Below are 21,048 nucleotides of genomic sequence, written 5' to 3'. Positions count from 1 at the left end.
AGATCGCTGCTCCTGTTCTTGCCGCCGAGGACGAAGACAGCAGTGCGATGCTGTCACCGTCGCACAACCTCGAACTGGTGACTAGCCATGTGCCCGTGTACTTGCTCAACGGCGAGAGTCGCGATGTCAGCACGCCCCTGTCAAGCAGTCCGTTCAGTGCCAGCGGTTCGGAGCCATGTGCCACATCGAAGGATTAGTTTAGGAAGCCCCCACCAAAACCGAGTTTTTGTTTTGTTCCAGTTGCCGATCCCATCCCATTGATCACGGCCTTCAATAGTATTTATGATTTCCCTTTTGAAGAGACGCCTGTAAAACTGTTGTTGCACTGTAATACTTAGGTTTAATGTAGTTAATTAGGACTTGTTGAACGTTATAATTTCTATGTTTACACTTTTATTTGCAATACACGATTCCCATTGAACTCAACGCGTACCAAATCCCCGGCATCATCCATGTCAATTGTAACAAATAAAATGAAATTATTAGTGTATATTGTGCGTAAAATAATAATCTAAGCAGCAAGTGTTTCAATGTCTTATGGATGGGTAGTGTCCCTGGTATTGCCTGGAATAGATTTTTTATTATTATTATTTTTAATGTCTAAAATCCGAAAGCACAGCCTTAAACATCAAATGAAGCTGTCGATAAGAGCACAACAAATATATTTTCTACGATTTAATTGATTACGAGGATAGCTAAGAAGAGTCTATGGAAAGTCAAGGCAGCCACGACCAAGGTAGGCAAACCATTGGAACGATTTCGAAAAGTCTACAAAAGAAACATTTCACAGGTCGCAACGTTATACTGGAACGACAGGAACGCGTCTCGATCCAGGCGCAGGTGAGGGAACTCTACCGCCATCAATCGGTCAAAGTTCCCGGTTCCGCCCCCAAACAGCACTCATCCGTCTCGTCGGACCTAGAGAAAATCCAACGAACCCGCCAGAAGGTGAATAGCTTGAACCGGAAGATCGAACATGAGATAGAAAATCTGAAGCGCTTGCGCAAATATTTCCTCGAAAGCAAGGAGACCAGATGCAAATCTGGGAGCCAGGAGATGGCGAGTGTGAAGGACATGACCTGGGGCCAGAGTTTGGAGGCCAATCAAGCGAAGGTCAGACCTTTGGTTGGCAATAGGAGTCCTGTTTCTGGCCCTAGAGATGCGGTTTTAACGTCCTCCAAATCAGGAAGCAAGGGGTCCAAATGCCAAATGTCCTCCAAATCAGAAAGCAAAGGGTCCAAATGCCGTACAATGGCAGTAAAGTGTTCGCCAGCTGTTGATCCTACGGAACTCAGCCGTAGAGCCAGTGGTGGATGCTGCAACTGTTGTGGAAACTGCGAACTGAACCATCGTACTACCTATCAAAACAGCTATGGAAATAACACCTGCAATTGCAATTGCTGTTGCAACAGCAACATGGGACAACAGCAACACTTCTGCGGTTGCAGAGGTTTCTATGGTCACATTTCACCCAATCAAGGTATGCATTTTGGTATACCTTATAGCATCAGTCCACGTCAGACTTGCAAAAGAACGGTCACCGATCTGAATACCCAGGAAATTTGTCGGAATCGTGCTCTATCCCCCAAAAATCAATGCCAGCAAAAGGAGTCTTCCTTACGAACTAAGTCGCGGGAGAAAAAGTGCCCAGATAGGGGTAGAAAATCCGACGCTAATAAAAAATTGGATGTGAAGATTAAGGCGGATAATACCACCACTGACTGCGCCCCATTAAGCCAACACAAAAAGGATACCATAAAGAAGGAACCCGAGCAAAGAAAGCCCAAAGTGAAAATCGAAAACATGGTAGTCAGTGATTTTGTGACTTCGAAGGAGGCCAGTGTGAAAGCTTCACCATCTAAGATTTGCAAAGATGAGCACACGGATGAAACCAAGGCCCGGATGTACCATGATTATTTAAGCCTTTATCAACAGGAGAATTCCAAGAGTGAGCTCGGTGGACGCACAGCTGTGGCTACGAATCCCACCTACACAAGAATGCCAGTTAAAGAAGCGGTCAAGACGGAAACCATAAAGCCGGAGGATACTGATAGGGTTAAGTCAAACTACAACTCACAAGAAGATCTAAAAGTTCAAAAATCTTCACAAGATTCGATACTGTGCGATGCTGATCAGAACAAAGTTGAAGGTCACAGTAGTACTGATGAACAGCTAATATCTATTGCAAATCTCTGCTGCTGCAATGTATTCAAGGAAGGAAACACTGGTCAAAATGAACTGGAATCTTTTAGCCACCACCAAATGACTGATCAGCGATCACCTAGATCTTATCCAAAAACAAAAGATTGCTATTATTATGAAGAGACAAGTCCAGGTCCCCCTATAAACTATGGTTGCCGTGAGAAAAGGGGCTACCAATCCCCGAAAGGTCTTAGAACCGATCACGATTATTTAAAGCATCATGGAGCTGATACAAGGTACATGAACGATTCCAGATCTGTAGCTCCCTGGAACTGTACTTATTCAGAAAAGTCCCATGACCATGATAGACACTTGCATAAAACTAAAAGTGCCACAAAGGCCAGTCGCAGCTTGTATCCCCAGCCATCCAAGACCTTGAGGCCTCTGGATAAAGACTGTAAGGTGGTAAAACAGGTGAGGCGGGTGGTCTCCAAAGAGCGAATCTTTGTGCAAGAGATTCCGATGAGTGTTGGACCATTGAGATCTCGCCCTATTCAGCGATCAGAATCACGCCAGAGCATTCAGAGCACCAGTTACGCATTGTTTGCTCCTCAAAATCAGAAGAATCCCCCAGTGAGACAGGTCCAAAGAGAAGCGAGGAAGACACAGACAGAGATTCTTTGTCGGGAGGAGAGACCCACACAGACGGAGGGGCATGCCAGGTGCGAGAAGGCATTGCAAGTGTGCCTGGAACAGCTACATTACCCCAGACAGGTTGATTTACATCCGCATCCATCACTACCAACTCCATCTCGAGTCAAAAGTCCGCCCACACACTGTGAAGATTTCTCGAAAAATGAAAGTGTCGAGAGTATGGTTCAAAATCAACATTTTGAAAATCGATATAAGCCTAACGACAATTTGCATGAAAGATCGGGTAATTCCAAAGATGAATCTCTAAGAAACTATCACGATGAAAAGCAACGTTTTCCCAGGACTGAAGAGGAACTGAAAAGGAATGCCAGTTATAGAACAGGTTACGGCAATGTCTATGAAAAAAGTGATCACGAGGCGTTGGCTTGCAGGCAAGATGATCTAAGTAAACCTTCCAATAGATCACCAACGGGAGAAACAAAAGGCTTATGATGATTCACCACATCCCATTTATAAGCAGTCTATTCCAAGAGAGCTTCAAAACCACGGACTAAGGCAGCAAAGTCTCACAGACTCCTATAATCAGAAAGATTCCCGAAGTGTTAGTCCCAATAGAAGCTATCCTCCTAACTATAAGTCTTTGAATTCAAGTTCTAGTCAAGAACCCGACGAATTCGATCATAATCAATGCTCCGAATGGCAGGACGAGTACGAAACCCAGCAGAATAGTTTAGACATGCGTCAACACGATATTTCTTTCAATGATCCCAACACCGAGTACACAAGTTTTCCCGATCAAATTCCGTCGAGATGTGTTAGGACATCGTCTGAGTTTGACCGCTATGGAAAAGAGCGATCGGATAGTCCTCGTAGGGTTTCACCAAGGTCGTGCTTGTCATCCTCGCCAAGACACCATTCATGCATTGAAGAGGGAGAAGTACCCGTTTTGGAGACAATCTGCGAAAAGCGCACACGAACAGTTACCTTCGAAGACGAATGTGGGGATCTGACCAAGGAGGAGCACGTGCAGGAAACCTGTCACAGTCTGATCGATTGGGAACGGGCCCTCAAGTATCACATGGTGGATCAGGGCAATGAGACGGACAATACGGATGACAACCACACTTGCAGTAAGTTTCTTATGTACAAAATAAAGAGAAGAGGGAACGCTATAGTCGAGTTTTCCGACAATTAGATACCCGTTACTCAGCTTACAAATTATCAACAATACAAGCTAGAAACGAGCAGTTACCCCCACTAGCACTAACAGTGCTCCTATCTTATGCAGAACTTTGTTTTTCAAATATGAAGTGACGTCATAACATAACATAATTGTCAATAATTTCTAAAACAATAGCTCGATTTGGAATTTTTTTGTGTCTGGCGAGAGACTTGACCAAAACAAACAAAAACTTAACACTTTCATGTGTCAGAGTGACAATTTAGATTAAGTTATACACTTGAGTTGTTTTAAAAGATTAACAATAATATATAAATTTAATTAAGGTATAGTCACTGTATTTGCTTTACATATTGCTTTTGTTGATTTTCATTACTTGTAGAGTAAAAGAGTATTTTGTATTCGTTAAAAAATATGTAACAGATGGATAAAAGCGTTTTCGTTTTCGATCTTACAAAGTTAAAAGTCGAGTTTCTCATTTCCTTCCATCTGTCCGTTGAGACTTAACATGCAGGGTATAGTTAGGCCTACGCAGCGCAAGTTTAGCTGATCAATGGGTATCTAATTTTCGGGACACTCGACTATAGCGTTCGTTCTTGTTTATTTTGGGCATATCCACAGTATTTTCTTTGGGTTTATCCGTTGTTTTTGCATTGTAATCATAGATTTACAACAGTTTCATGCCATATTTGATATACCTACCTTATTTTCCCAGGATCCAGCAGTTCGGCGGAGCACACATGTATCGAATCCACCTGCGATGATGACTTCGCCAGCTGCGATGAGCCGGATCCCCAGGTCGACTTCAAGCGGATTCCGCCCTTCGATGCCTGTCCCTGCATGTACCAGACCTATGTCAACCTGGCCGCCATGTGCCAGGGTCGCTTCGTTCAATGAGAATCCTTCGCCCGAAACACCTTTTTATTGTGCGTTGCCCATCTTTTATATATTTTTACAATTTCGATATTCCGGCCAAACATTAAATTTGAGTTAACATAAAACAAGCAATAGTTGAGTCAAAAACAAAGTTACAGGGTCTTCGATGGCACTCGAGGACTAACTTCGCGCGACCTCGCATGGTTGAAACGATCCTCGGCGAGACTTCGACGCAGATTGCAAACCTGTTGCTCGAATTCGTTGGCCAACTCCTCCTGGTGTCTACAACGGATTCGTTCCTCCTGCAATTGGCTCTGTTTTGGCCGAAAAAGTTAATAATTATTTTAGACTGGATTGGCTCTGATGATTGATTAAACAAAAATTTTCGTTTATTTCTTTAAGCAATTAAGTTACAGGGGTATTCAATTTTATATGGTTCCGAATTTTTTTTAATAAATATAAATTTAAGATAATTTTTAGTGTTATATTTCATAAAGAATTGGGTACTTGACGATCGAAAAAAAAATATTTAATTTATTTAAATGTTTCATTAAACACAACCTTTCGTTCATTTCTTTAACGCAATTAAGCTACAGAGGTTATTAAAATTTTAAATAATTCAGGGTTTTATATTAAAAAAGGTAATTCAAAGAAGTTCGACAAAATATAATATTTAAGAAAAATACGAAAGCCTTTTAATCGCTTTATTAATTTGTGACCTTTTTTGTGTAATGGTTACTCGATTGCAATTGGGACTCTCCAATGAAGCAACCATAATGGGGTTAACCTTCATGGGCATAACTCACCAAAGTCTGTTGTAGCTGACGTTGCAGTCGGTCCATTTCGTATTTGGCCCTGATATCATCGTCATTCTGACGCTGCTTATCGTTGTGCAAGCGTTCCAGCATCTGATCGGTGGTTTCGGTGGTGATCTGATTGAGAGCCGAGCTCTGCTGAAGCTCGTCGCGCAGTTTTTCACATTGCTTTTCAAGCTGAAATGGTAATCATTTAATACAAAATAAGTTGGCAAAAATATACCCAAGCTACTTACAAGCACTTTTGAATTATACAGCTAATTAGTTAAAGGAGGGTTAGAAAGGCCAAAGTGGACTACAGCGGAGAATTCTAGCTAGGATAGAAATACTGATACCGAGCAGGACCGGAGCTGAAGCTCACCTTTTTACGGATTTCGTTGACCTCGTTTAGCTCCGCGTTGAGCTTGCCCTTTTCCACATCGAGTTTGTCACACAGCTCCTTGCGAGCCTCGAGATCCACCTTCTGGACTCGCAGATCATCGCGGGCATTCTCCAGCTCCCGCTCCAGACATCTCGTCGCGGTCCGGGCGGCGGTCAACTGCACCTCCATACCGTCCAGTGCGCACTGCCTGCACTGCAACTGATCCTTCAGGCTGCGCACCTCGCACTCCAGCTCACAGATCTGCCGCCTGCGTTAAATACAGTATTAACAAGGAACAAATGTAAGAAGTTTAACTTCGATGCTCAAAGAGTTTACCATAAGATTGTCAATTGAAATTTAATTTTTCTATTTAAAACTGCTAAAAATGTTGTTTCTTATATTTATCCAGTGTTTTAATTTTTGTTTAACTGTTAAAAATTATTTTTCTTATAACTATATTTATCCATTTAAGAGTCTTAAATTGGAAAAGCTTAGTAAAAGTAATTTAATTTTTATTTAGTTATTAAATTTAAAGAAGATATATAAATAAACTTCTTAAGTAAAATCACTACAAGTTTTTGTTAAAAATACATTTGTTTGTTCTTTTATCAAATGCCATTACTTTTTAACTTTATAGTTTTACGAAATTGTATTGTATATTTATTCAGTTTAATAATGAATATAAGCACACAAAAAGAAATGTAGATGTTTAAAATTAATGAATTTAATTGAATTAAATTAATTAACCACGTTTAATCTATGACAAAGGAAAGATAAAACTGACAAGAATATTTTAATACAAATAAATATAGTTAATTTGTCTTTTAATTTTATTAACAATTTTATGTTAAACAAAGATGGTTGGACTTCTCATAAAATATCAAAATTTTTAAATGAATCAAGTAGAACTTAAATTAACAGACCGTTTTTTTACGAACACCTTTTTATTATGAATTCAACTTCAAAGAAATGGATTTGTTTCGGGTTTGAAACATAAAACTCACCTGAACTCGGTAACCTCGCATTCCAGACTTTGGTTGTTTCCCTCGAGCGTGGCTTGGTCTTGTGTTAGGCAGTGGTACTGGTCCAGCATCTCATCGCGCTCCTTTTCCTTTAATTTAGAGGACACCTGTATGCCGACTCGGGTACTTGGACTTAGGTACTAAATTTGGGCACAAACTAACCTTCTGGGTGAGCAGGTCCTCGGCCTTCTTCACCTCCTGGACGTACTTGTGCAGCTGCTGCTTCATGTTGGCCACCTGCTTCTCGGAGTCCGCCAGCTTGTTCTGCAACGTCCTAACCTCCACTTGGGCATCGCTCAATTTGTCCACCAGTCGGCTGTGGGGCGACAAACGATGTGGACACACTTATAAAAAACCCCCCTAATGATCGAGGAAAAAAGACTTGCGGCAGCGCGGAAGCAGTTCTACGATATCTTCACCTCGCTAATGACTTTTTTGCTCACCGATTCTCTGCTATTGCCTCATCGCGGCTGGCTTTGAGTGCCACAATCTGCTGCCGCAGCGTTTTACTTTCCGTCGAGGTCTCCGTCAGTTCTGAATCGCGCTGGCGGTTCCTGTTGGTCAGCTTGCTGCAAGAGAAGAGCGGGGGGAACGGTTGAAATCAATCGGAATCAATGCTGGGGCGTAGCGCAATCAATGCCACTGCCTGCCAGAACCTGACCCTCTTCCGATGACCATATCGAGGGGGTCAGTAAACAGAAACACGGAAACAAAAGTGATAATCAAATACGAATTCTCTATAGCAATCACCGTTAAAAAATAATTAATAAGGTTTTTGGAGACTCGAAAGTGAACTAAATATTGTATACATTGCCATTAAATACCTCAAATTGTAACGATTAATTTTTAAATTTAAAATAATCAACCATTTAAGCTGTAAAGAATTTAAATCGCTTGTAAATAGGTTTTAAAAACCTAAACTTATTATTTTATATATTTAAATCAATAAATATAATCTATTTAATGCTTATAAAAGGTTGCATGTAAATATGTGAAATTTGACTGGAAATTGAGATTTCAATTATTAAAGAAGAACTCGCGTTGACTGTCGGCCTCTAAAACTTATAATATATTAATATAATTATTATTATATAATAATAATTAATTAAACTCATAAAATTTAACATTTTTAAAAGCTATTTTCTAAGCAATTTATTTAAAAAGAAATTCTAAAATTATATATTATTAATTAATATATTTTTTAGTTATATTTGTTGTATCTAGATATAAAATTAAAATACCTTATCACAAGAATATTTGAGTTTTTTTTTAAACTAATATTTATTATAATTTTATAATTTTAAATCAATTATGAAAAATAATTTTAGGAAATTTGTATTCCTATTAATAGCTGATTTAAGTTGGGGAATAGTAAATGGTTTTATATAAAATGATGGTACAAGATGGTCGTTTGTCTATTTTCATAGACATATTTCATATTTCAAGATTGAAACTATTATAAATCAAGATCACGAATCGCAGTGCAGAAGTGGCTAGGGTATCTAGTATTAACTACAGATGCCAGGCACGTAGTCACACACATCCGCACTTGGCCAGAAGCTCAAGAACACACGGCAGTCAACAGAGGCAGTCAAAGTCGCCATCGGCATAGCCACAGCCATATCCATCGTCCATCGTCCATCGTCCGTCCGTCAGTCAGTCAGTCATTAAGGCTAAGCAAAGTTCAAATACCCGTCAGTGCCGCTGACGCAGAGCTCAGATGGCTAAGAGAGTGGCCGAGACAACCACTGACATTTCGTTGTTACCTTTTTGGCCAAAGTGGTTAACACATTTACACAAAACTGGGCTCAGTCAGCCCCTCACCTTTGTGGCTCTGTGTGGAAGAGCGGATATGCCAGCCAAGAGCGGCAAGAGTTGGAGTTGGTTCGAAACCATGGCTCAAACCCGCGTCTCAGACGTTTGTTACCTGCCCAAGCGAACGAACGGAGCCGCGATCGCTTGGCTCAGTAGTCGGTCCGCTGGTCAGTAGTCGGTCGGTTCTGCCCTAGGGAACCGTCTCAACTCGAAGCAGAGTGAAGCGAATATCTCCGTGATTTTGTTATTGTGCGTGATTGCTGAAACCAAATCAAAACAAATTGAGCCCTCGCCAACCAGTTTGGATATTATAACAACCGAGTTGCAAAAGGTGCGATCGCAAATGAGGGGCGGGATAATCCCAAGAAAGCCAGAATAAACACAACGTGAAAGAGGAAGCCAAGCAAATTTGCTCGAGATATTTCTGAGTAATTCATTGTTAGGCCATCTATGCTAGTTCTTTTTTTTTTGGGCTGAGGAATAAGAATCCACTGAGAGGAAAATATATACAAGTAATTTAAAAGAACACAAGTCTTGCTGAGATAAAATTCACTTAGAGGTTTGTAAATACTAGAAATAAGTCAAATCATTTGAATGATCATAAGTCATTGGAAGACTATTATTTTTACATTCAAACAATGTAAAACATAACAAAGTGTATTATTTAACCATAAAGTGATTTCATTATATCGCTGAACATGAATAAATAGTCAAAAATATTTAGTTGAGCGTTACAACACCTATAATTATCTAATTTGAAGAATCAGACGGCTTTATATTAAGTTATTAATTGGAATAATCAAACATATGAATAAAGACTTAGTGAACAGACTTAAAAGATTGTTTTCAAATAGCACTAATTGCTTTTGATGTTAAGCTTATAAGGCTTAATAAGCTGAATGAAGTTTGTAAATTAATTCATAAAAATCTTATAAAAGGTGAGGACACCAATAAAATGTGGAGCTGTAAAATCAAAAATTCATTTAATTCATTTGAACTAAGCAAATAGTCCCTACAATAGAAGAAAAACTGGAATAAAAATAAAGTGAAATAAGCCTAAAGTAATAAACATCAAAGTGAAAGAGTGAATAAAAAGTGAAAAAAAGAAATGTCAAAATTTAAACTGAAATTTTGGGTCATAATTGATAAAGGGTTTCACATCCAATTATGCCCTCATTAATTTGCTTAATTAGGTTTATAAGGCCGACTAAATAAATCAAGTTTATGTGCTATCAAAGGTGTGGCAATCATTTATCTTACTAAATAAAGAAAATGTGGCGGTAGAACCAGAATTATAAAAAAAATCTGAACAAAACATAAAACAAATCTACCCATAAATTAGAAAATTAAATGATGTAATCAAAACTAAATGAATTACATGGAACAATTAAAATGACAACAATTTAAAGTCTTTACTTGGCTTACACCATAAATTAAATGATTAGCCAAAAGACAATTACTTAATGTAAGTGTTTAAATGCCAAAAAAAGGATAAGATCTAAAAAAATAACCAAACAACTACCAGAAAAATAGCAAAGCCACAAAAAGCTGATCCCTCTGAGCGGCCTAATTGATTTATATAAATGCAATCAAATTAAATCCAGTTTGTGTGTTAACAAAGCGCTTACGAAAGGTGCGCAAATCGAGTGAGGTAAATGGTCCGAAAGCGGAGAATCCCGGGAAAGCCAGAATCAAACGCTGGCTCAGACCGGCTTGCATCAGTAAGCCGCAGACCAAAAAACCAGTTGCCAATGCAGCGTCTAGTGGCAGCGGTCCAAACGGGCCTTAAATCACGCAACTCGTACCGCCCAAGAGTGTGGCACCTTTCGTGTCCGGCGGCGTGATCGCTTCGCTGGCTGTTACTGCTGTTGCTGCTGCTGCTGCCACATGTTTCATCATCCGCTGGCGGTTACATAAGCAGGCCCCTCGATTATGACCACCAGCTGGAAAAGAGCAGAAGATTTCTGACCAGCCGACGGCGGCGGCTGAGGCTAAAAGAAGTCAAGATAAATGGGTATTTGGGTCATGGCTAACAGCGCGCGAACCGTTTACTGGTTTTCAGTGTTTTGGTTTTGCCTTTTTTGGCCGTTTGGACGTTTTTGCGGTGGTGTCCGGCCAACATGATAATCAGTTGCCCCAAAGGGTTGGCTAATTCGAATTGGACCCGCTTTAAAGCCCTCCGCTGCAGCGGTGAATTGATTTTTAAACAGCACCGGGCGACAATGGAAAAGTCATCCATCATCCGGTTTAATGAGAGCTTCCACCCCCGATGTGTTTGCAAAGCAGAGGGAAAATAATTACAGTCCAACTTCTCCAACTTAAACTAAATTAAATTTAATATCGCTATTTGATCATTTTAACGCGAAACGTAACGTTTGGTAAGAAAATGCAAAATAAATGACCCTCAAAAATAGCATAACTTATTGATTATACAAATCGGTTAATAATAGTCCAACACAATATAAGCAGCTTTTTGGTGTTTTGTCACCTTTGCTTTTATCTATTTCGATTAGTCAATACAAAAATGCTATTGGTACCGCTTTAGAACCTTCGACCTTGACCATCATGAGTTTATAGTTAGTTCAATGGAGCCTATAAACTTAGAATCTTAAAAATGATGGGAAAATGGAAAAAATAAATGTTATTATTTTTTTTTTTTGCAGTATACTCATTAATTTTCTAAGTATAACTATTAAAAATAAACAGATTTATATTTATGTTGTTTATGTTCTTTGAGAAACATCTACGCTATATATGTTTAATGAAAATATAAACTAATATTTTGCTCGAAGGAAAAGCCGCAGAAGCTTTACTGTAGTTAGATAAACAACAGTATCAGACAGATAATCAATAATCAATCACTTTCGACTTCAGTGCCAGCATGAGACGTCGCAAAGTGCTCATCTGCTGGGCTGCTCTGCAGGCGGGCAGTTCCATCCTCACCTGCCTGCTCCTCCTGCTGACCACCGGCCAGCATGCGCCTCAGGTGGCGGCCGGCATTGTGCCACCTCCGTGGAGCGATCCCGCCAAGAATCCCTGCGCCAGCATGTCAGGTGGCTGGCAGCTTCTGTACTGGGCGCCACTAAAGAAGTGCTTCAAGATCTTCACACTGGGCTATCCGTGTCCGGAAACCATGGAGCTGAGTCCCACGGCGGTGAGTGCCAAGCGGAAGGATCTTCCGGCGGCCGAGTGCCGATGTCCACCGGGCACAGCACTCAGTCCGCTGACCAACAATGTCTGCTACAATCTCTACGAACGGGGACCCTGCCAACCGGAGGAGTACTTCCAGCCCATGCCGGATCAGGCCAAGAGGTGAGTTCTCATCCCACCGGAAAATAAACTAAAACGTGGACTGCCTTGCTCTCATTTTCACTTCCCAAAGGTTTGTTTAAGTACTCAACTTTTGATTTCATCTGTGAAATACACTTCTAAACGCTTTCCATAGTTCTGGAGAAAGTTATAATGCACTTAAACAATAATGGAAGCAATCAACTATTGCCAGATCCAGGTTACTTTCACTAAAATTGTTGACTTTTATTTTGTTTATAGAACTGAGCCACGGTAATTTTTAAATGCAGTTTAAATGTAAAAAAAAACATCTGAACTAGTGGTGAACCTTCCTCAAAAAATGTTTTTTATTATTTACGTTTCCAGTGTTTTATAGTCTATTTTTCCAGTTTCAAATTTTAATTTTAAATCATTTAAAAAAAAAAATTTAAAAAAAAAACAAAATAAAATAACAAACAACTAGTGGTGAACCTACCTTAAAAAATAATTTTTATAAATTACGTTTTCAGTGCTTAATTTTCCAGTTTCAATTTTATATCACAATGTATCAATAAGAAATTTTTGGTTGTTTAATTTAGCGTGCATCGTTCAACGTTTATTCCCCAAATATACTTAAAAAAAACTTCACTTAACGCATCACCAATTTGAATGTTTCACCTGGGGAATGATTTTGAAGTGATCGTGTCTTGCTACACAAAAACCAGCCAGCAGATAAACACAAAGGCCACAAAGAGAAACAGTTTGGAAAGGTTTTGTTCATCCTGGAATTGCTGGGTGCCACGATTACGAGCTGCAGGACGAGGTTCGCCAAAATTCAGAGAAGAAGTTATGAATCCGAAAGGGAATCCAAGACCAACAGACATGTGAAAACGCCCACCAAATCTGTAGGCGTGGGCTGCTGCCACTTCTGGTTCGGAGCGGTGTCCAGTGGGACGAGGTGGTATTTTATTGCGAGGATCCGCTTGACGTGGATTATTTCGACCGTACAGCGGTACCACTCTGTCCCTATCGACGGCCGATTTGCAAACGGGGCAGAGTTTTCGATTGGGTTGAGTCAGAAGCCACTGATGCAGACATGGCCAGCAGAATAGATGACCACACATGGTCACCACGGGATCCTGTACCGCGCCCAGGCATATGTTGCAATCGAAGGACGATGCATCCCCCTGTTCCCTGACCTCGTCATTGGTCTTTGGCCCAGTAGTTTCTGACATCAAAGGTCCCTGCTCACATAATTCTTTTGAAAAAGACTCCTCCCCCATCGTTTTTGTAGCGTGTCTATTCCAGGCAATTTTGTCATGGCCTAATGTGGCTCAAAAAAGTGTATGATGTTTTGATTGGGTCATAGAGTAAGAAATGTATAGAGGCACCATTTGCTCTGCCCGGACCTCTGCCCAAGCTCTGCTGAGAGCCATGTTCGAAGCTAACCTTGATTTCCCACCCCACTTTTCAGTTTTTGGATCGAACTTGCAATTCGGTCCCATGGTGAATTTGCAACTGCACTGCTCGCACCAGCCCTTGGCAATGGGAGCGAGCAGTTCAGATGCAGAAACTCACCGCGGGACCGAATTACAAGTTCGAATCGAACCGTGAGAGACTGAAAATTTCCCCTGTTTTAGTCTAGGTGGCATCACTGGAAAAGTCATAGAGTAAGAAATGTATAGAGGCACCATTTGCTCTGCCGCTCTCTCGAGTGACTTTTCCAGTGATGCCACCTAGACTAAAACAGGGGAAATTTTCAGTCTCTCACGGTTCGATTCGAACTTGTAATTCGGTCCCGCGGTGAGTTTCTGCATCTGAACTGCTCGCTCCCATTGCCAAGGGCTGGTGCGAGCAGTGCAGTTGCAAATTCACCATGGGACCGAATTGCAAGTTCGATCCAAAAACTGAAAAGTGGGGTGGGAAATCAAGGTTAGCTTCGAACATGGCTCTCAGCAGAGCTTGGGCAGAGGTCCGGGCAGAGCAAATGGTGCCTCTATACATTTCTTACTCTATGGAAAAGTCACTCGAGAGAGCGGCAGAGCAAATGGTGCCTCTATACATTTCTTACTCTATGCATAGAGTAAGAAATGTATAGAGGCACCATTTGCTCTGCCCGGACCTCTGCCCAAGCTCTGCTGAGAGCCATGTTCGAAGCTAACCTTGATTTCCCACCCCACTTTTCAGTTTTTGGATCGAACTTGCAATTCGGTCCCATGGTGAATTTGCAACTGCACTGCTCGCACCAGCCCTTGGCAATGGGAGCGAGCAGTTCAGATGCAGAAACTCACCGCGGGACCGAATTAAAGGTTCGAATCGAACCGTGAGAGACTGAAAATTTCCCCTGTTTTAGTCTAGGTGGCATCACTGGAAAAGTCACTCGAGAGAGCGGCAGAGCAAATGGTGCCTCTATACATTTCTTACTCTATGCTCTATGATTGGGTTGGGATACAAAAGTGTTACTCATTTGTATTTTTAATTTTATTTATCACTCGATTATACGGACATAACATTACATCACTCGCCTCATTCATTGAAGGATTCTTTGAAGCTCAGAGAGAGACAACTATATGGATACTGTTTGAGATTTCTGCCTTTTTAACGTTAAATTCGAAATTTTATTGTTTTTTTAAGCCGCTAATTTTAACGTTTAAAGGTTTTCAGTTGTTATCTTTAAATGGTAAAAAATATTCCGTATACATTTAAGCCTCGCTTTTATATTCCGTTTTGTCGTCAACTACAATGAACGAGCAAAATTTGACTTTTTAAATAAAATTTGGCTCATTGATGTATCGATTCCGGTGGTATTTTATCGTATGTCATTTTTTTCCCAATTCGGTCTAGTATTTTACTATCGGGTATCGGGTTATGTCAATTTTCTTCATTCATTGCTCATTGGAATCGTCATACGTTTGTCTTGCTCGTACTTACGTAAAATCGTATTTTAAAAAAAATAAATGAGCAATGAATGAGGCTAGCAATTTAGTCTCATAAGCATTAAGTATAGTCAAAGTCTTTATATTGGACCCATATCACATATATAACCAGAACAAATCCTTGAGCCTTGAAACTTGTTCTTCACCAAAGACCCATGAATTATTTACAAGTTAACTGATTGTGTATACAAAAATTCTGCCCAATCCGTTCCAGATCAGGTAATCGGTGGGGCACCTGCAAGCGACCACTGCACTGCCCGGAGGACATGATCTTCTGGCCGAGGGACAACAAGTGCTATGCGAGGCACGCCAAAGGTCCTTGCAGTCGCGGAAAACTTCTGGTTCGGAACGAGGACGGACTAGCTGAGTGCCGCTGCGAGAATGATGGCGAGCTGTCCTCGTTTTACTATCCGGCGGAGGAGTCCTGCTACGAGCACTACACCAAAGGACCCTGCTCGACGCCGGGTCACATCTTCTTGCCCGGCGGCCGATGCGATTGCCAGCGGCACTTGCCGCACTATCATGCTCCGCAGCAAATGTGCTACGAGCTGGGTAGGATTGGGTTTGGGTTGCGGCAATTCTTAGTGTGATACCACACTTCAAAGGCAGTTAGGGCAATGATTACTTAAAAACTACATAGACATTGTAGAACACGAAATACAAAGGCGGAGCTTTTATGGAGAATTGGACAAGAACATTGAAATATTCACTCAAAAATTAAAAAACAAACAAGGCAATAATTTTTTTACGAATCGTTTTAGGTAATGTTTTACTAAATTTGGTATGAGAGTCTCAAATTTAAGGCAGTCATTCTTAAAATTAAGGGAATTTTTCCTAAATTTAAAGAATTTAGTTTGCTGAGTGTAATTAGGTTTCATTAGTTAATTTGATAAAAATAAAGGAACAACTAAACTATACAAACCAGCTAGTTTCATGCGAACTTCCCCTCAGACAAGTCAGCTTTCAACATATTGAAGCAGTGCGTTGGAACTCCTCTATATTATTATCAGTCGGATAGTTGGTGAATCTGAGGTGAAATTCAGACGAAAATAGCTAGTCCTTTCATAGTCGGTTTCACTCTTTAGGAAGTGAAAGTGTAATAAAAACACTACGATTAATTGTGTTCATTTATAGTTCGCTAAAAATCCAATACCCTTTATACATTTATTAAGTTAACAGACTAACTTAGTAGTTGTAGCCTTTATAAAAACTTCAAATGCCTTAATTCTTTTGGAATCCAAAAATTAATGACTGCCTCAGAAGTGTTGTATTACATTGCAGCCCACGTTTATTCCTTCTCATTTGTAATATTGTTCCCCTTTTCAGATACCCCTGGTCCCTGTCCACCTGGCCACATCTTCCGCATACCAGACGATGTCCAGGAGACGACCGGCACTCCCCTGTTGCAACTGTTACCCCGTGCCCAGTGCCAGTGCAAGGAGGGCTATGTGCCCTGGAGCGATGGCATCTGCTATCGCCTGTACACACGGGGTCCCTGTGGCTCCAACGAGTTCCTGGTCAACGGGACCAGCTGTGTGCGCAACATCTGCGGCAAGAACCGCCTGTACTTTCCGGCGGAGGACTCTTGCTACAGGATCGGATCTCAAGGACCCTGTGCCCTGCACCAAGTGGTGATCTTTGACTTCACCGCCCGGCCGTCCATCGATGGCATCTCCTACAACGGTATGTGTGGCTGTTCCGGGGTGCTCACCAATCTGGACCAGCAGTGCTCGGGCGAGGGTGCGGATAGGGAGCAGAATATATGCGAGTCCACGCCCGGGATGGTGGAGATCAATGGGCGGTGCCACAAGCTGTACAGCCGAGGACCCTGCGGTGCGGGTCAGTGGCTGGAGCCGCTGAAATCGCAATCATCGGATGGCACCACTTCGATTGTGGCCCATGCCAGCCGGGCGAAGTGCGTCTGCCGACCGGGCTACACGCCCTCGGAGGCGGATCAGCGCGGCATGAGCAACTGCAGCGCGCCGAGTGTCAGCCTGGCGAGGTATTTAACCAACGAGCGACTCAACTCAAAGTTCCTCAATGATCTGCACCTTGGTGGGGCCATCTAAAGCCCCCGATCTTCAAGCTATCCTCTGTCTACTTGTGATGATTCCTATACTCCCATACTCCCACTTGGCATGCCTCCCTATTCCCATCTATTCTATCTCCTCTTCTCTCTTTGTGTTTTCTGTTTGTGTGTTGCATGCTGAGTGTTATTCGATCGCTACGATCACTTGTTATTCAATTAACCATTTTGTTCTCTTTTAGGTGGTTTTTAGAAATATTCGGTTAACGTGTTCGATAAGATGAGATTGTGCCATGAATGTATTACATCGACTTATGTACGAGTTGTATTTAAGGGAACTCCCGATAAGGCAAATAAAACAATGTGAAAGACCATTAGATATTTAACAAAAAACATATTCAAACTTTTTAAGAGGGGCTTGGATTTGAGGGGCAACAAGAAGGATGTTTTAAGAAAAGGTAATTTGAAATTTTGTATACAAAATAAAACTACTTTTAATAATTGCCGATTTTATACAGCTAACGTATGCTCCCTGCGCTACATCACAAAATGCATGAAAGTCTTTCCCAACTCACCGCACTTGCTCCTCCAATTCCTTAACGCTTTGCTCCAGAGCATTCCGTTTCTCCTTGCAATCCTTTAGCTCATACTCCAGTTTATAAGCGCGTTCCGTTTTGCTATCCAGTTGATGCTTTTAAAAGAGATAAGTCAGTATTAAAATCTAAAGAAAAATACAATCAGCTGTTAGTACCAGTAGCGTGTCCTTCTCGTGTTCCAATGAAATGTATGTCTGCCGCAGAGCTCCAATATCCGTGCGCAGCTGGGTGACTTCGTTGCGATTGGACTCTCGACTGGAGTCCAAGGTGCTAGCTCGAACATCAGCCGTCTGTCGGTGACGCTCGGCCACCAGAAGTTTACTCTTATAGTCCGCTATGATGCGCTCATTTTGATCGTTGAGCATGCTATTCGATAAATTTAACATGAGTTAATAATTAACAATTTTACAGAGACAACTAACTTACGTTATCTGACTGTTTTCGGTTTTCAGCTGATCAATTTCGGTTTGCATAGTGGCCATGCGGTTTCGCATCTGAACCAAATCCTCCTTGAGCAGCACCAGATTGGTTTCCGCCGGCAGGCGAGCCGAGTTCAGATCCCTATTGTCCCTTTCGAGCTGACGCAGTCGATCGTTGAGCTCTTCGTTGCGCATGCGTAGAGCTTGGAGCTCCTCGGCGTGAAGTTGCACGTTGCACAGCTGTTTCTCCCTCAGCGTGTCCCGCTCGCAGCGAACGCGCTCCAGTTCGGACCTGGCACAGTCCCGTTCGCGCTCCACCCTTCCGATGGCCGCCTGGACGCAGTCACTCCGGTTGCTGTTCGCGGTGGACGTACAGGAGGAAGCGGTGGCCGGCGGAAGTGTCTCATACTGTACGCTTTTCTGCGGCGAGAATTGCAGCTTTGCACCGGGGAACAATTCGTTTCGAAGGGCTCTTAGCTCATCATCCTTGGATTTGATTTGGGCATGCAGGAAGGCTACCTCCGATTCCGAGCCGGACTTGCTCATCAGACGCAGATATTCCTTCTGGAAGAAGTCCCTCTCCGATGTCAGGCGTATCTTGTCCTCGTCCAGAGTGACAGTGGTGTGTTGATTCTGGTCCTTGAGCTCCTTTTGCAGCTCAAAGATCTTGGCCTGCATTTTGAGCAGTTTCCTCTTGTGCTTCTCATTGGTGGCCTCCAGTTCCTCTTCGCGGCGTGTTAGATGCTTTAGGCGTTCGTTAAGATTCTGCTTATCACTTTGAGTGGATGCAAATCCACCGGCCAGTCGGTGATCTCTGCCCTTCTTCTTAAGTTCCAAGTGCAGATGTCGTAGTTCCAGCTCCTTGGCATCAATCTCCGCATTGGCCTGCTGTTCCACCTGCAGGGCAGTCTCCTTGAGTTCCTCCAGCTGCGCTTGTAGCTTCCTCTTGTCCTCCTCGGAGCCCAGAGCCCGCTGCATGGCGTCGTGCATCTTGTCCTGAAAGTCGCGCACCTGCAACATCAGATCGCTCTTTTCGCGCTGCAGCAGATCAATGTCCTGGGACAGGGCGCCCACCTCCTTGTAGCAGCAGTCCTTGGCCAAAGCTGCCGGCGGTCGTCCCCCTGCTAGCATATCATTAAGTCGACGTATCTCCCGATTCCTGGCCTCCACTTTCCGCTTGTAGAATTCCAGTTGTTCTCCCGCCGCCGTTAGATCGTTCTGCATCTTGTCCAACTCCTCCTGGCCACTCGTCTGTGTGATAGTCACACCATCCTTGGTGGTTGTGGTGGTCTTTTGGAATACCCCAGCATTGCATTTTGTGCACTTAAGGTTCGAGGTGCCGGTGCCCAGCACAGTGGGTAGCACATTGCCAGAGCGCACTGTGCTTATAAAGGGCTTCTTGGCTACAAAAAGTAAGTGATTTGTATTAGAGGTTGTCTAGAAAAGTATCTATAAAAGCTATGATTTTTCATACAAAAAAATTTTAGCTAATCCCTCTAATGAATATGACTTTAACCTACTTTGCCGACCAATGCCAGATGGAACCTTTTTCACCGCGGTGGATGAAACCATTTGCTTGGTGAGCAGAGCGTCCAGTTGGCTTTGAAGTCCATCGTTGTGGCTCTGCAAGTGCTGCTTGTCTGTCTCCAGATTTCGAATCTTGCGTTCGGATTCTGCAAATAGATATTATAAAGTTAGTTAAAAATGAAAGCTGAATTGATTGGCACTTACCGCACAGGCGCAGCTCGTAGTCCTCCCTGTCCCTCAAGAACTGCAGATGGAGTTCATTACACTCGGCCAGCAGGCGAGAGTTGTCGCACTTGTACGGTTCGACGCCCAGCTCCCAACAGGTCTTCTCCTGCCGAAACGAAAGCCACAACAGAGGGTTTGCTTAGCAACCAATTAAAGCACAACAAATGAGAAAAGTTGGCTTCAGTAAGCCAAAGTTGTTATATCCTTGCAGTTATGTTACAACATGGATCATTTCGGTAATTAGTCTTTCGATTTTGACAAAATTCAACGACCATAAGTTTAAAACATATTTCTTTCAAACGAACAATTAAAAAAAAAAATTATGTTATATTACATTAAATGAAAGTATTCCTTTATATTGATTGACAGCTTACTTATGCAAATTAACTAAATTGTACCTTTAGGATTTATGATATGATATGATATGATATATTAAATTTAAATTGGTCAGATCGTTTTTCTTTAAAAGCACCTTGCTCCACATAAAACAAGGTCCGATCCTGTTTGAGTCAGATAACAAGAATCGTAAAGATAACATTTAAATTAAGGCTTTAGTTTTCAAAGATCATGAAAATATATGCTTAAAGGTTGGAGCGACCGCGACGCAAAGTTGGTGTCGAAATTATAGTACCCTTCATTTGGAAGAGTATAAACTATGTAGACTTTACTTAACCCACCTCCAGCAACTCGGCGACCTTCTTTTTCGTGTCCCTTAGACATTCTGTCGTCTTTATTAAGTCTCCAAAAACAGCCTGCAAAATGAATGAAGAACACGTTATGCCAAACAATAGAAAATAAAACAGGGTATGCCAATGTCACCTGAACCAATGGAATGGCCAAAACGGGCAGAGTCTGGGTGAAACCCATGATGTCCAGCTTGCAGCGCAGATCCTTGAAGTCGCCATCGTTAATATTCATGGGTAAACAGTAGTAGTAGACAATAAACTTTCTAAAACGCAATAAACAAACAAAATGTAATGCGCCAAGAGTCAAACAAAAATAATCAGTGTGACCGTCATCTATCTGGGAAATAATATATTTTGCCAAGAATAATGTTCTAAAAAAATGCATGTCATTGGTTCAAGTCTTGGCTAATGCTGTGTGTTAGGTTGTTGAATAATTTAAATTTGAACTAATTTTACATTTGTTCGTAACGAAAATTCAAATCAATTTTAACGTAGATTATG

The 21,048-nt window shown here is 41.8% G+C and overlaps 4 protein-coding genes across 9 annotated transcripts; 2 read left to right on the top strand and 2 right to left on the bottom strand.

The window, feature by feature from the left end:
• The first annotated feature begins 616 nt into the window (after positions 1 to 616).
• On the top strand, positions 617 to 4,979 carry LOC128259778 (uncharacterized). The gene is given in 4 exon segments (XM_052992340.1): positions 617 to 736; positions 791 to 3,284; positions 3,286 to 3,926; positions 4,692 to 4,979. Coding segments are annotated over 4 exon segments (3,345 nt in total). The 5' UTR covers positions 617 to 708; the 3' UTR covers positions 4,874 to 4,979.
• On the bottom strand, positions 4,885 to 20,870 carry LOC128259767 (centrosomal protein of 135 kDa). Of its 3 annotated transcripts, none has more exons than XM_052992321.1 (13): positions 20,681 to 20,870; positions 20,539 to 20,613; positions 19,841 to 19,967; positions 19,630 to 19,782; positions 18,117 to 19,512; positions 17,846 to 18,056; positions 17,670 to 17,785; positions 7,494 to 7,619; positions 7,213 to 7,366; positions 7,033 to 7,157; positions 6,029 to 6,296; positions 5,659 to 5,844; positions 4,885 to 5,166 (listed from the first exon to the last, which is right to left on the bottom strand). In XM_052992321.1, exons 1-13 carry the CDS (start codon positions 20,777 to 20,779, stop codon positions 5,005 to 5,007), a joined length of 3,198 nt encoding a protein of 1,065 aa, XP_052848281.1. In that variant the 5' UTR covers positions 20,780 to 20,870; the 3' UTR covers positions 4,885 to 5,004. The 3 variants fall into 3 exon arrangements, 2 of the variants coding, with proteins under 2 accessions (XP_052848281.1, XP_052848282.1); XM_052992322.1 differs by having other exon boundaries at positions 7,033 to 7,139; XR_008268085.1 differs by lacking the exon at positions 4,885 to 5,166 and having other exon boundaries at positions 5,708 to 5,844; positions 5,904 to 6,296; positions 7,033 to 7,139.
• Positions 8,747 to 17,600, top strand: LOC128259773 (uncharacterized). Of its 4 annotated transcripts, XM_052992335.1 has the most exons (5): positions 8,752 to 9,196; positions 11,740 to 12,177; positions 15,283 to 15,620; positions 16,395 to 17,070; positions 17,337 to 17,595. In XM_052992335.1, exons 2-5 carry the CDS (start codon positions 11,747 to 11,749, stop codon positions 17,359 to 17,361), a joined length of 1,470 nt encoding a protein of 489 aa, XP_052848295.1. In that variant the 5' UTR covers positions 8,752 to 9,196; positions 11,740 to 11,746; the 3' UTR covers positions 17,362 to 17,595. The 4 variants fall into 4 exon arrangements, with proteins under 4 accessions (XP_052848292.1, XP_052848294.1, XP_052848291.1 ...); XM_052992332.1 differs by having other exon boundaries at positions 8,747 to 9,424; positions 16,395 to 17,600; XM_052992334.1 differs by having other exon boundaries at positions 8,747 to 9,428; positions 16,395 to 17,600.
• LOC128259776 (E3 ubiquitin-protein ligase RNF185) lies at positions 12,640 to 13,496 on the bottom strand. The gene has a single exon (XM_052992338.1). It carries the CDS (start codon positions 13,413 to 13,415, stop codon positions 12,843 to 12,845), a length of 573 nt encoding a protein of 190 aa, XP_052848298.1. The 5' UTR covers positions 13,416 to 13,496; the 3' UTR covers positions 12,640 to 12,842.
• Positions 20,871 to 21,048: the final 178 nt, after the last annotated feature.

Source organism: Drosophila gunungcola, assembly GCF_025200985.1.
Source record: "Drosophila gunungcola strain Sukarami chromosome 3L unlocalized genomic scaffold, Dgunungcola_SK_2 000009F, whole genome shotgun sequence".
NCBI lineage: Eukaryota > Metazoa > Arthropoda > Insecta > Diptera > Drosophilidae > Drosophila > Drosophila gunungcola.
Note: the sequence above shows the minus strand (reverse complement) of the source record. Positions and strands in the feature narration are given on the sequence as shown.